Raw genomic sequence first — 12,407 nt, forward strand, 5'->3', positions numbered from 1 at the left:
CTCCAGGCTACCTAGAGCAACGCAACTTTTCTTCAACTACAGTAACCACAGAAACAATAAGCTCAAGGATGAAATAAATCATAGCATTAACAAATGGTTATGTCTGGATTTCCCAAAGCACAATTCCATTTAACTTGGAGATTCAGAAGCTGAAATGAAGTCCAGCAGGTTCATCAGCTAAAACAAATTTCTCCGCTCAGATGACGCTAAAACTACATTTCCCAGCATGCGCTGGGTTCCAGGGTCCTGTTTTGTCTCATTTCCGGGTGGATCAGGTGACTCCCCGGCTGCGCCATGGCGGAAGCAGAGGAGCAGGTAAGGGCTGCAGTTCCTAGGCGGGGGAACGGGAGGCGAGGGTGGGGCGCTGGGGGCGTGAAGTAGGGTTGCTGCGGAGGATTGGGGCTGTTGCGGGGTCAGGCAGGCTCACGTGGGGCTGGGGCATGGCAAAAGTCCATTTTGGGGAGCCGAGAGGCAAGTGGGATGCAGTCTTTTGGACCGCAGGCGGAGACAGCGCCTCGACACACCCCCAGCATTTGTGGGGCCACCCTCCCTTTGGCTCTAGCGTTGTGGCCTGTGTTCTGAGAAATTTTGGCTTGAAGGCAGCTTGGGCTCTCTCAGGGACTGGCTGCTTCTGGGAGGCATCACACCTGATTTGAGTTTTGAGGTCAGGTGACTGAGATTTAAGTTCCTTTCCGCTGGAAGTAGGACTGCTGCAGGTGGGCTAGGAAGGCGAAGTAGAGTCGATGAGGTTTGTTTCAGATCTATTTCATTTAGGTACCAAGCTAGGTCAGTGTTGCATTTGATGAGTTTTATTTCGGGTCAGTTTCATTTTCATACAGAGCTAAGTCAATGTTGTTATCTGTTGAGTTTTATTTTGGATCAGTTTCATTTAGTTACAAATCTGTTTTATCTGGCAGTGGTTAAATGCATCAGTCTGGGAGCAAACAAGTCTTAGGCTCTAGTGCTCGTTTTTTTTTTTTTTTTCTTAAAATGTGACTTTGGGCTAGTTGTTTGCAGAGATGGAGATAATTATAGTACAGTCCTCAAAGGATGATTTAAGGACTGGGTCTAATGCAGATTTAAAGTGCTTAGAAGAAGTTTGGCCCAGTAAAAGTTATGTGGGATTGTTGCTGATTATCAGCTGGCAGTGTTCAGTTGACACCTGGCAGTGTGACACTGGAGTTTAGGGAAAGATTAGTAATGGCAGTAGTTATTTTCATATAGACAGTAGTGATAGCCAGACATTAGATGAAGTGACAAAGTAACATTGAGTACCCCTCATCCCCCACATCCTGCACCCCCAAAGGCAGGTCGGAATTTGGGGAAATACCTTAAAATTGCGTTTCCAGTGTTATTTTAGCTTGGCACTGTTTTTCCTTATGAATTAACAGGGCTGTTAGTTTCCATAATTGCTTGTAAGCAGTGACTTGACGCGCTATCTGTTATCATATAGGAAGTTTACTTACTTTAAAAATTTACTGTGTACCATTTGCAGCATACTTCAATTACATAATGAAAATTGTCCTGTGTAATTTTCGCACATTCCAATAAGTAATAAATTCGCCAAGGTGAAATTAAGTTTTTGGATCTTGGTAATAAATTCGCCAAGGTGAAATTAAGTTTTTGGGTCTTCATTATGTTAACAGATGAGTCTCCTCTGTACCCCTAGAGCCCCTTTTTCCATTTCAAACAGTTTAGCAGGATATGCTCATTAAACGCATGTAATTGCATGACTTAGCTGGATTTGATGATTGTGAGATTGGTTAAAACACTATTTATCTCTCCTGTTAAAAAAAAAAATTCTGTGGCTGCACTCGGTCTTAATTGTGGCACTCAGGATCTTTAGTTGCTGCCTGTGATATCTTAGTTTTGGTATGTGGGATTTAGTTCCCTGACCATGGCTCAAACCTGGACTTCCTGCATTGGAAGTGCAGAGTCTTAGCCACTGGACCACCAGGGAAGTCCCTAAAATAAAAATTTTTGGTAGTTTGATTTAAAAGCAAAAAGCCAAGCTCCTTCATTCTTAGATACAGCGTCAGGAGCGGGGAGAGTTGTTCTTACTGTTTACTACCTAGTGTCTGCTACTGTTTTGTATAGGAGTTTAGCCAAACTGTTTTATTAAAAAGACACTTAGAAAGTTCGTGATAGTAAGAATGCTTTGCATTTGTATATGACCTTCCAGTTTAAAGAACCGTCTCATGTTTTATTTGGTCCTTACGAAAGAATTCTGTTGGTAAATTTTACTCTGATATGTGAGTCAGATCAGTCACCTCCTATGTTCCAAACCTTCAGGTGGCTTCCTATGCACTCTTGAAAAAAAAAAAAAAGTCCTTAGAATAGTCTAGTTGCCCTGTAGCACCTTGTCACAGTTGCTCCCCGTTCTTGTTCTCAGACTTCATTTTCCACTACTCTCTCCTCTTTCTGTCACTCTGCATCAGCTACCCTGGTTTTCTTACTCTGCCTTCAACACACTAGTCATATACCTGCCTCAGGACCTTTGCTCATGCTGCTCCCTTTTTTTGACCCCAGATATTAACAGGACTTTCTCTCACTTCCTTTTTGTTTCTGGTGTTATCTTTCTGTGTGAGACCTTCCCTGACCATTCTTCAAAACTGCCTTCTGTGTAATTTTCTCCTTAGTGCTCATGACCATCTGACATACTGTATTTTTAAATTTCCTTTCTCCCCTCCCCTGTATATTCTGTTTATTTCTGTATTCATTTTTATATATTCTTTCTATGGAATGTAAGCTCCATGATGGCAAGGATTTGCTCATTGCTGTATGCCTGACACCTGGAAAAGTTCTTGGTTCTCAATATGTGTTAAATGATTGAATTTTACAGATAAGCATATTGAAATTCATATGCCTTAAGTAACCTACCCAGTCTTGTGTCTATAACAAATCTCCAGTATTCTGTCTCCAACACTCATGATTTGTTACCAGACCACTCTGCCTTTCTAAAAATTACTTAAGGGGCTTCCCTGGTAGTTCAGTAGTTAAGACTCCGAGCTTCCAATGCATGGGGCTCAGGTTTGATCCTTCGTTGGAGAACTAAGAAGCCGCATGCTGCTTGGCCAAAAAACAGAAAATAAAACTTGCTCTAAATCAGTCTCTCCTCTTAACTTTTCTGAGTGTTGTGTTTTTGGTGATGGCTCTTTTATCCCTCTTAATTTTAGGAAGAACCAAGAGAGTGAGATATATACTGAGTTAATATAACACAGTTCACAGACTCACAAACTCAAGATCTCTTTTTCGGGAATATCCTGGAGATCCAGTTATTAGGAGCTTGTGCTTCCAGTGGGAGGCAGAGGTTCTATTTCTGGTCTGGGAACTAAGATTCTGAAAGTTGTGTCATCAGCCAAAAAAAAAAAAAGATCACTTTTTGGATAGGAATGAACTTTTTTAAAAAACTCATTGGGAAATCCTTGTTTATTCTGAGAATGGTTAATGTGGTTAGTAAAAATAACTGCATATAAGTTCACAGAAAGAGCTAATACCTTGCATTGTGTCTGGAAATCCTCTAACCAGCCATTTTACCTCTCGCCAAAATGATTTATAGTTGACCTTCGTAATCACAGATGCCTGACACTATTTGCCCATACCATGCTTATAAGCGACATTCTGCCCAAAGTCTGGCTGTTTGTATGTTTATGTATTTGTCTTAGCTCTACTGCAGTTTGCTGAGTCCTCAAGAATGAGCACAGAGTTTACTCATGTTAGCCTTCTGAATTCAAAACATCAAATTGTTAAACTTGGTTCAAAGAATTTGTTCTGTTGTTTTACCTGAAAGATTTGAAAGCTTTTCATTCACATGGATTGTAGGTTACATTTCCTACGTTCCTTACTCTGTGAATTCCCTGGGTACTCTCTTTCCTCCCAACCAGCAGGGAACCCGGTCCATTAAAATACTCCGTCACTCAGATCATCTATTCTTTGACTAGATTGGAGAGCTTCTATATTGAGTTTCCCTCTGCCTTTTAGAAATTAGGGCCATTCTCTCTGTACTGTAGAGCATTTTAGGATTATGAGATAGTACATTGGTGAGCAGGTATACCCTCATGTGAATGTGCCCTGTGTAAAAGTAAAAATCAAGGTGACAGATATTTGAGTGTTACGGGCTTCTTGCTTCAAGCCTGTAGCTTGGGGATTTTACTCCCCAGGATTCTTGTGAGTGTGAAATGAGATAAAGGATGTTACAGTACCAGATTGAAGCATTTGCCTTGTAAATAGGACAATGATTTATAACCCAAACTTGGATTGGCTAAGGTGCAGACAGTCTTCATATAGTTTGGTCAAGATAGAGCTTTTAAAAGCAGCTTTACTAATAAGTGGGCTTCTCTGGTGGCTCAGACCGTAAAGAATCTGCCTGCAATGCAGGAGGCCAGGGTTTTATCCCTGAGTTGGGAAGATCCCTTGGAGAAGGGAATGGCTACCCACTCCAGTATTCTTGCCTGGAAACCCCCATAGACAGAGGAGCCTGGCAGGCTACAGTCCATGGGGTTGCAAAGAGTTGGACACAATTGAGAAATTAACACTTTTCACTTTCACTTACTAATAAATAACTAAAGGAAAAGCAATGCCCTGAACAAGAAGTTGCAAAAGCACAGGATCAGAGAAATCTTTAGGAAACCCAGCCTTTACCACAATGGCAAGCCACTCCAGTACTATTGCCTAGAAAATCCCATGGATGGAGGAGCCTGGTAGGCTGCAGTCCGTGGGGTCGCTAAGGGTCGGACACGACTGAGCGACTTCACTTTCACTTTTCACTTTCACACATTGGAGAAGGAAATGGCAACCCACTCCAGTGTTCTTGCCTGGAGAATCCCAGGGACGGGGGAGCCTGGTGGGCTTCTGTCTATGGGGTCACACAGAGTCGGACACGACTGAAGTGACGCAGCAGCAGCAGCAACAAGTATAGTCATGAATTAGCTCAGCCAATGAGCTTGGTACTTTGTGAGTTTCTCCTCCCATCTTCCTCTGGCTTGGTTGGCTGGAGGCTGATGACATCAGCTGATCATTAGTAGCCTCCCTGGCTTACTTGCGGAGAGACCTCTCGTCAGATCCAGGCGGGCTTCTGTGTTTCATGCAGGTCCCTGCTCATGGCTACTCAGTCACACTCGCCTTTGTTTCTTCTAGAAACTTGACCTTTCTTAGTGGGTTTTTTTGTTTTTTTGCTTTATCAAGTCCTTGTGAATCTGGACTCTGATTTATACCTGCTGCATCAGAATCTGAAGAGGGAGTGGATACTAAATGAAGTCAGTCAGAAGGAGACAAATACCATGTGATACCACTTATATATGGAATCTGAAACATGACACAAGTGAACTTATCTATGAAATAGAAACAGACTCAAAGACATAGAGGACAGATTTGTGGGTGCCACTGGGGAAGAAGTAGGGGAGGGATGGATTGGGAGTTTGAGATTAACAGATGCAAACTATTATATAGAGAATGGATAAACAACAGGATCCTACTGTATATCACAGGGAACTATCTTCAGTATCCATAATGGAAAAGAAAAATCCGTCAGTTAAGTCGCTCACTCGTGTCCGACTCCTTGTGACCCTATGGACTGCAGCATGTCAGGCTTCCCTGTCCATCAACTCCCGGAGCCTACTCAGACTCATGTCCATCATGTTGATGATGCCATCCAACCATCTCATCCTCTGTTGTCCCCTTCTTCCTCCTTCAATCTTTCCCAACATCAGGGTCTTTTTCAATGAGTTGGTTTTTCGCATCAGGTGGCCAAAGTATTGGAGTTTCAGCTTCAGCATCAGTCCTTCCAACGAATATTCAGGACTGATTTCCTTTAGGATTGACTGGTTGGATCTCCTTGCAGTCCAAGGGACTCTCAAGAGTCTTCTCCAACACCACAGTTCAAAAAAATCCATAACTATATTCAACAAATCATGGAGTGAATTAGCAAATATTAGCCAATTCCCCAAACTGAGTTTAGGTGCCACTGATGCAAAGTCAGGTTTGGGATGGGGTCACTAGGCACCAAGCTTGAGCAGTCCTCGAGGCTTTTCTTCATTTGCACAGTAAAACGAGTGCAGGAGTTGAGCCTGGTGGGTTGAACAAGATTGGTAACCTGAGTCTTCCGCTTCTGTCAGCTCCCTGGGTACCCTTTCATCTTTCTTACTCAAACAGCCTAGTCCTTGCGGGACCCAAAGCTTTCTGTAATGGAAGCTCTGTGCACAAGGATATCAAATACAATTCACACAAAATATTTCCTCTTTACATGCCTTTGACAGACGTTGGGACCTGTCACACTGTGTCATCAGGCTCACAGTTTGTTGGGACGTGAGAGAAGGTGGCAGTAAGTGTGTGTTTCACGTCCGTCTCCAGCCCACTCTGGTTCTCGGGCCTGGTCTCTGCTCTGTTTCTTCATCTTGCAGAGTTTGGAGCTGGCCTTCCTCAGGCTCCAGTCTCCCATTTCTCCCCCAAATTCTCTTCATGGTGCTTAACAAACTATTCCCTCCAAATTGTGAGGATTTCACAGCTTGGAGGTCCTGGCTTGTCTTTCTCTTCCTGGGCTGACCATCTTCTGAACCCCTCCTGGCCTCTGAGGCTGGCTGTGCTGTATCTTCTTCCGGGCTGCTGTCACGAGGCCCTGATGGTGGGATTAGGGGTCGAGGTGCATGGAAGGACCTTACTGTGGGGATCTTCCGAGCACCCAGTTAGCTCCTTCCTGGGGCTGCTGATCGGTTGTTAATTCTGTTTGAATCACTCTGTCCTTGTTTGCCGCTGTCACCCCTCTGTTCCCTTCTGTCACTGTCCTGTAGCCATGAGCTAATGAGCTGAAGAAAATGCAGCTACTCTTACTCATAAGTGGGAAAGGAATGTACAGAAGAGGTACAGTATGCCTTGGATTAGCAGCTTATTTATTTTTTTTAAGATTTATTTTATTGAAGTATGGTTGATTTATGGACTTCCCAGGTGGCACTAGTTGTAAAGAATCCCACTGCCAGTGCAGAAGATGCAAGAAACGTGGGTTCAGTCCCTGGTCTGGAAGATACCCTGGAGGAGGAAATGGCACCCCAGTGCAGTATTCTTGCCTGGAAATTTCACGGACTGAGAAGTCTGGTGGTCCCTGGGGTTTCAAAAAGTTGGACACCACTGAATGACTGATCACCATAATTGATTTACAGTATTTTATTTTCTGCTGTACAGCAAAGTGATTCAGTTATACATATATATATATTTATATATATTCTTTTTCATATTCTTTAACGTTATGGTTAAACATTTAACATTAAGATACTATAGTTCCCTGTGCTATATCGTAGGACCTTGGTGTTTATCTCTTCTATATATAACAGTTTGCATCTGCTAATCCCAAATTCCTAGTTCCATTCTTCCTCACTCCACCCATACCCCAGCAACTGCAAATCTGTTTTCTCTGTGATTCTCTTTTGTAGGTTAGTTCATTTGTGCCATATATTAGATTCCATGTGTGATTTCATATGGTATTTGTCTTTCTCTTCTGACTCATTTCACTTAGTGTGACAATCTCTAGGTCCATCCATGTTGCTTCAAGTGGCATTGTTTCATTCTTTTCTATGGCAAAGTAGTATTCCATTGTATACTAGTAGCATAATAGTATTCCATCTTCTTTTATCCATTCCTCTGTTGATGGACATTTAGGTTGCTTCCTGTTTTGGCTATGGTAAATGGTACTGCTGTGAACCTTGGGATGCATGTATCTTTTCAAATTAGGCTTTTCATCTTTTCTGGATATATGCCCAGAAATGGGGTTGCTGGATCATATGGCAACTCTTAATTTTTTGAGGAACCTCCATACTGTTTTCCATGGTGGCTGCACCAATTTACATTCCCACCAGCAGTGTAAGAGGGTCCCCTTTTCTCCACATTCTCTCTACAGCACCTTGTTTCTTCTCATCATGATCATCAGCAACCAGCTGTTGAATCCTGTCCTTTGGGTAGGATAGTTGGAGACAGGCAAAAGCCTTTGGCTTTATCCACAGTGAATTTAAAAGGATAACTACTAGGATCAGACAATTAATATTAGGAGAAACAGAGGCCATAGGAGGCCAGATCTGGACCTTGTGGCCTGGACTCACTGGAGACAGTTCTGTGAGTGAGGTGAGGGCTAGGTTGGGCTGTGAGGAAAGTTTAGGATTTAGAAACAGCCAATGAGCCAACTTTTTTTTTAACTTCGCATTGGCAACATGGAAATGGAAGACATACAATCTAGGCTGTGTTGTTAAAGCAAGATTGAAGGCCCTCAGCCCGACTGTCCCTACCTCCTGGAGGTGCTTCCTAAGAATTGTCCTGTGGAGCATGCTGAGAGTTGGAGGAGCACTAGGAAGTGTGTGGAGTTGGGCCAAGGGCCTTCTGAGCTAGGGAAGTGCTTCAGGAGGCTCCGCACCAGCATCGCAAGCTCAAGGCGGGCACGTGGAGTGGCCATGAATGGGACTGCCTGGTGTCGGGACTTTTGAGGTGTTGGTGGTGAAGTGCATTCTGTCTCCAGAACCATAGCTGCTCAGCTCCAACTGATCTTCTGTGGAAATGTGGATTTCAGGTGTATCTGAGTTTATGAAGTCAGAAATATAGATTTTTATGTGAAGGTCTTAAAAACACTGCCTAGACCAAACAAAACACCTACAGTCAACCTCCAGACTGCAAGTCACTCTTGCTCCCAATGACATAGAGACTTGAACATATGATCTCTTGGTGAGGAGTCACCAGTGTGCCTGGAGGGCCATGGGTCTGTACAGAGAGTGGAGTAAGGCTGGAAGTGTACTGGGGGCCACATTGGGGTGGGCTTCAATGATGTTGCTGGAGAGCAGTGACCAGTCTACCGTGTGTTTTGGGAAGATGATTCTGTCAGTGGTTGAGTAGATTCAAGAGGTCACCTGTCAGAGCAGTGAGATTTTTAGTTAATGCTGTTTGGACACATGATTAAGTTTAAGGGACTGATGTGCAAAAGAAAGGTAAAATGAAACAGTTGTTGACTTAGTTAGATTTCAATCTGTTGCCCAGAACTTGTCCAACTATACATTTGTGTCACTAGATGCTTTCCAGCCCTTCATTTTGGTTTCAACTAGAACAGCACAGTTTTTTCTTATTATGATAAGATACATATAATATATACCATTTAGACCATTTTTAAGTGTAAGGAATCAGTGGCATTAAGTACATTCACCTTTGTGCAGTCATTACCACCGTCTATCTCTAGAACTTTCTGTCATTCACAAAACTGGAACTGTAGCCATTAAACAATAACTCTCATCCCCCCACCCTCAGCTCTGGGTAACCTCTGGTCAGCTTTCTGTCTCATAAATGGAATACTGCAATGTTTGTCTTGTTTTGTCTGACATATTTATCTTAGAAGCTAGCACAGTTTTATAACTTACACTTTGATGATTTGAAGGTTATTTGTTTAGTCTCTAAGTTGTGTCTGATATTTTGTGACCCCACGGACAGTAGCCCACCAGGCTTCTCTGTCCATGGGATTTCCCGGGCAAGAATACTGGAGTAGCTTGTCATTTCCTTTATCGGGGATCTTCCCGGCCCAGGGATCAAACCCACGTCTCCTTCACTGGCAGGCAGATTCTTTACTGCTGAGCCACCAGGAGTATGTGAAGTTAAAAAAAAAAAAAAGAAAATGTTTGGAAGTCACTATTTCTCTATGTTCAGCCTTCTGCTTCTGGGATCCCTCACTGGGTATATTCACTTTAGATCTTCCTCTGGCCTCTTTCTCTGCAGTATTGAGCAGCGGGGCTGGATGAATGAAGGATGCTAAGAGGTAACAGACCAGGACAGTTCCTGAAGGCACTTATGCAGGGCTTTGGTAGCATCGTGGGTAAAAGTGTCATTTTTTGAGGCCACCGTTCCATTTGGGGGGGTTCATGCTGGTGCTGATGCTAAGTCTCTGAGTGTCCGGAAATAAATGTTCTTTGTTGATACCAACAGCCACAGGAGGGCTGGAAGACTCATGTCTGATATTTGCATGCCTTAAGGTATCAGATTCTACCACTGCATGCTTTCTGGTGGGAACAAACGTGTAATTTGATTTTGAGTTTTTGGATTGAAATTGCTGGTTGGGGACTTATCTTTTGTTTTAATGATGCATGTAAGTGGGATGTTTGTCCTTATATCAGTTCAGTCAGTTCAGTTCAGTCGCTCAGTCGTGTCCGACTCTCCGCGACCCCATGAATCACAGCACGCCAGGCCTCCCTGTCCATCACCAACTCCCGGAGTACACTCAAACTCATGTCCACAGAGTCGGTGATGCCATCCAGCCATCTCATTCTCGGTCGTCCCCTTCTCCTCCCACCCCCAACCTTTCCCAGCATCAGAGTCTTTTCTAGTGAGTCAACTCGTCGCATGAGGTGGCCAAAGTATTGCAGTTTCAGCTTCAGCATCAGTCCTTCCAGTGAACACCCAGGATTGATCTCCTCTAGAATGGACTGGTTGGATCTCCTTGCAGTATAAGGGACTCTCAAGAGTCTTCTCCAACACCACAGTTCAAAAGCATCGATTCTTTGGCGATCAGCTTTCTTCACAGTCCAACTCTCACATCCATACATGACCACGCCATGTGTATATTTGAATGGATCCCAAATTAGGAAAAAAATGTTTCCTTCGATTTAATGTCAGTTTTGGAAAAGAGTAGTCAAGTGTTGCCTGAAAGTTCTAGAGGTGGGAGATAGGAATCTTGCTGTGGCTTATTGGCACAGCTGTCAAAGCCTGGTTTCACTCATGCTACTAACTTAATGTGCAGGAACTGTCAGGGATGTTGGAAGTCATTTAAGTTCAAACTCTAAGCCTTTGCATTTTACTTCAGAGGGCATTAGGAAATTTCAAGATGCTACGTGTGAAACATTTAGCATCATGAGTGATATATTATAGATGTTGAGTAAAGACATTAGAACAGTGACTATTAATATTAAGTGGAGTGTGTCTGTGTCCAAAATAGAAGGATCAGGATGGCAGGTGCACTAACCAGGGGATGATTAGTGCAGGGGAGAAATAATTTAGAAGAGTCAGCTTGATCTATTTCATTAACTGGAGAACTGGCAAGCAATAGAATTAGATTTTTTATGTGTCATAGTTAGAGCTAAGAACAAAACATTGCTGTGGAAAGATCATAGCTCCAAGTTAATGAGGACTTTCTAATATTTAGATTATCTTAAAAACAAAGGCTATATTAGGATATAGAGGAGATGTTCACGTTCATTATGGTTAATGTTATAACTACAATCAGATTCTTAATTACAACTATTATTCATCTCCGTTTTACAGATGAACTTGTGAGCCGGGACTGTTCTGTCCACAAGGCTCTTCTGGAAGGAGCCTGCCACCTGCCAGGCTGTTAAAGATTTTAGACACATGAAATTAAAATATTTTCACACACCCGGTGTCTGTTCATCCTGCATTCCAATTTGCATTGAGTGATATGTGCATTCACCTTTCTTTAAAATGTTCATTTGTTCGGTCTTGAAAAAAATTATTCTTTGTATCTAAAATGTCCTACCCCCAGTTTTTTTTTTTTTGTCTTGTCTTGTGAATGTCCTTGGCCTCCCACCCCACCCTTTTATGTCTCATGGATGGTTGAGAAATGCCTGTGTTCACTGTCAGCACGTTAGTTGTAACCTTTTATTGCTATTGATATCTATAAGCACGTTAAGTAAATCTTCGTTTTGCTGACCTCTTTGAAGACGCATGGCATCAGCAGATTCTCTCTTTCAGTGGACAGGTGAGAAATTAGCGGGATCAAGTCCATTTTTCCCCCCCTTTTGCTTTGTTTTCTCCAGAGCAGCAAGATTCATTGTCTAGCAAGAGGGAAACTGTGTTAAATGGCAGAATTTGTCTTCCGGTTAATGGTTTAAAGAGTGGATGTAAATTATACAGCTTGTTTGCTCAGTGCCTGATAAGGTACCACACTAGGGGAATTCTTTTGTAAAAGCTGTTTAAGCAAGACAGTCATTTTGACTCAGCTGGGTTAATAACATAATAATTAATAGCAAAAGAGCTTTGAGCTTTGCTGTATAAAAATTGGCTTATGGACAATTTGAAGTGGCAGTTGCTTCTTCCCTTCTGAAATCAGTAAAGACTGCTTTGTCAAACCGAGTTCCATCTTTAGTGAAGGAAGAGCTTTCTGGGTCCTCCCATAAGAAGTTCCTGGAGTCATTTGTTAAGCTGCTGACCCATTGAGGGAGGTCACTGGGAGTGACAGATCCTTGTGGACCCAGGATGACCATCTTAGCCCTGCAGGGTGTGGAGATGTCGTAGGAGGCTTGTGAGAGTCTGACCATGTGGAGTTCTTCAAACTGGGGTTGAAGATTACTGCCAAAGAAGGGCAAATAGGTATTGGTGGTGGGGACGTGAGGACTCTTATTCCGCGAAAATATTTTTTCTTCTTTTGTCATGTGTTCTAA

At 42.8% G+C, this 12,407-nt stretch overlaps 1 protein-coding gene across 2 annotated transcripts in view; it reads left to right on the forward strand.

Annotated features, from left to right (window-relative positions):
- The first annotated feature begins 265 nt into the window (after positions 1–265).
- Positions 266–12,407, forward strand: part of VPS41 (VPS41 subunit of HOPS complex) — a 200,167-nt gene continuing 188,025 nt past the window's right edge. For both annotated transcript variants that reach the window (XM_055421159.2, XM_055421160.2), the window contains exon 1: positions 266–315. In XM_055421159.2, coding sequence (XP_055277134.1) covers positions 295–315 — 21 coding nt within the window. In that variant the 5' untranslated portion in view covers positions 266–294. The remainder of the gene's footprint in view (positions 316–12,407) is intronic.

Source organism: Moschus berezovskii, chromosome 3 (genome assembly GCF_049115385.1).
Source record: "Moschus berezovskii isolate FMDL1 chromosome 3, NW_MosBer_1.0, whole genome shotgun sequence".
NCBI classification, from domain to species: Eukaryota; Metazoa; Chordata; class Mammalia; order Artiodactyla; family Moschidae; genus Moschus; species Moschus berezovskii.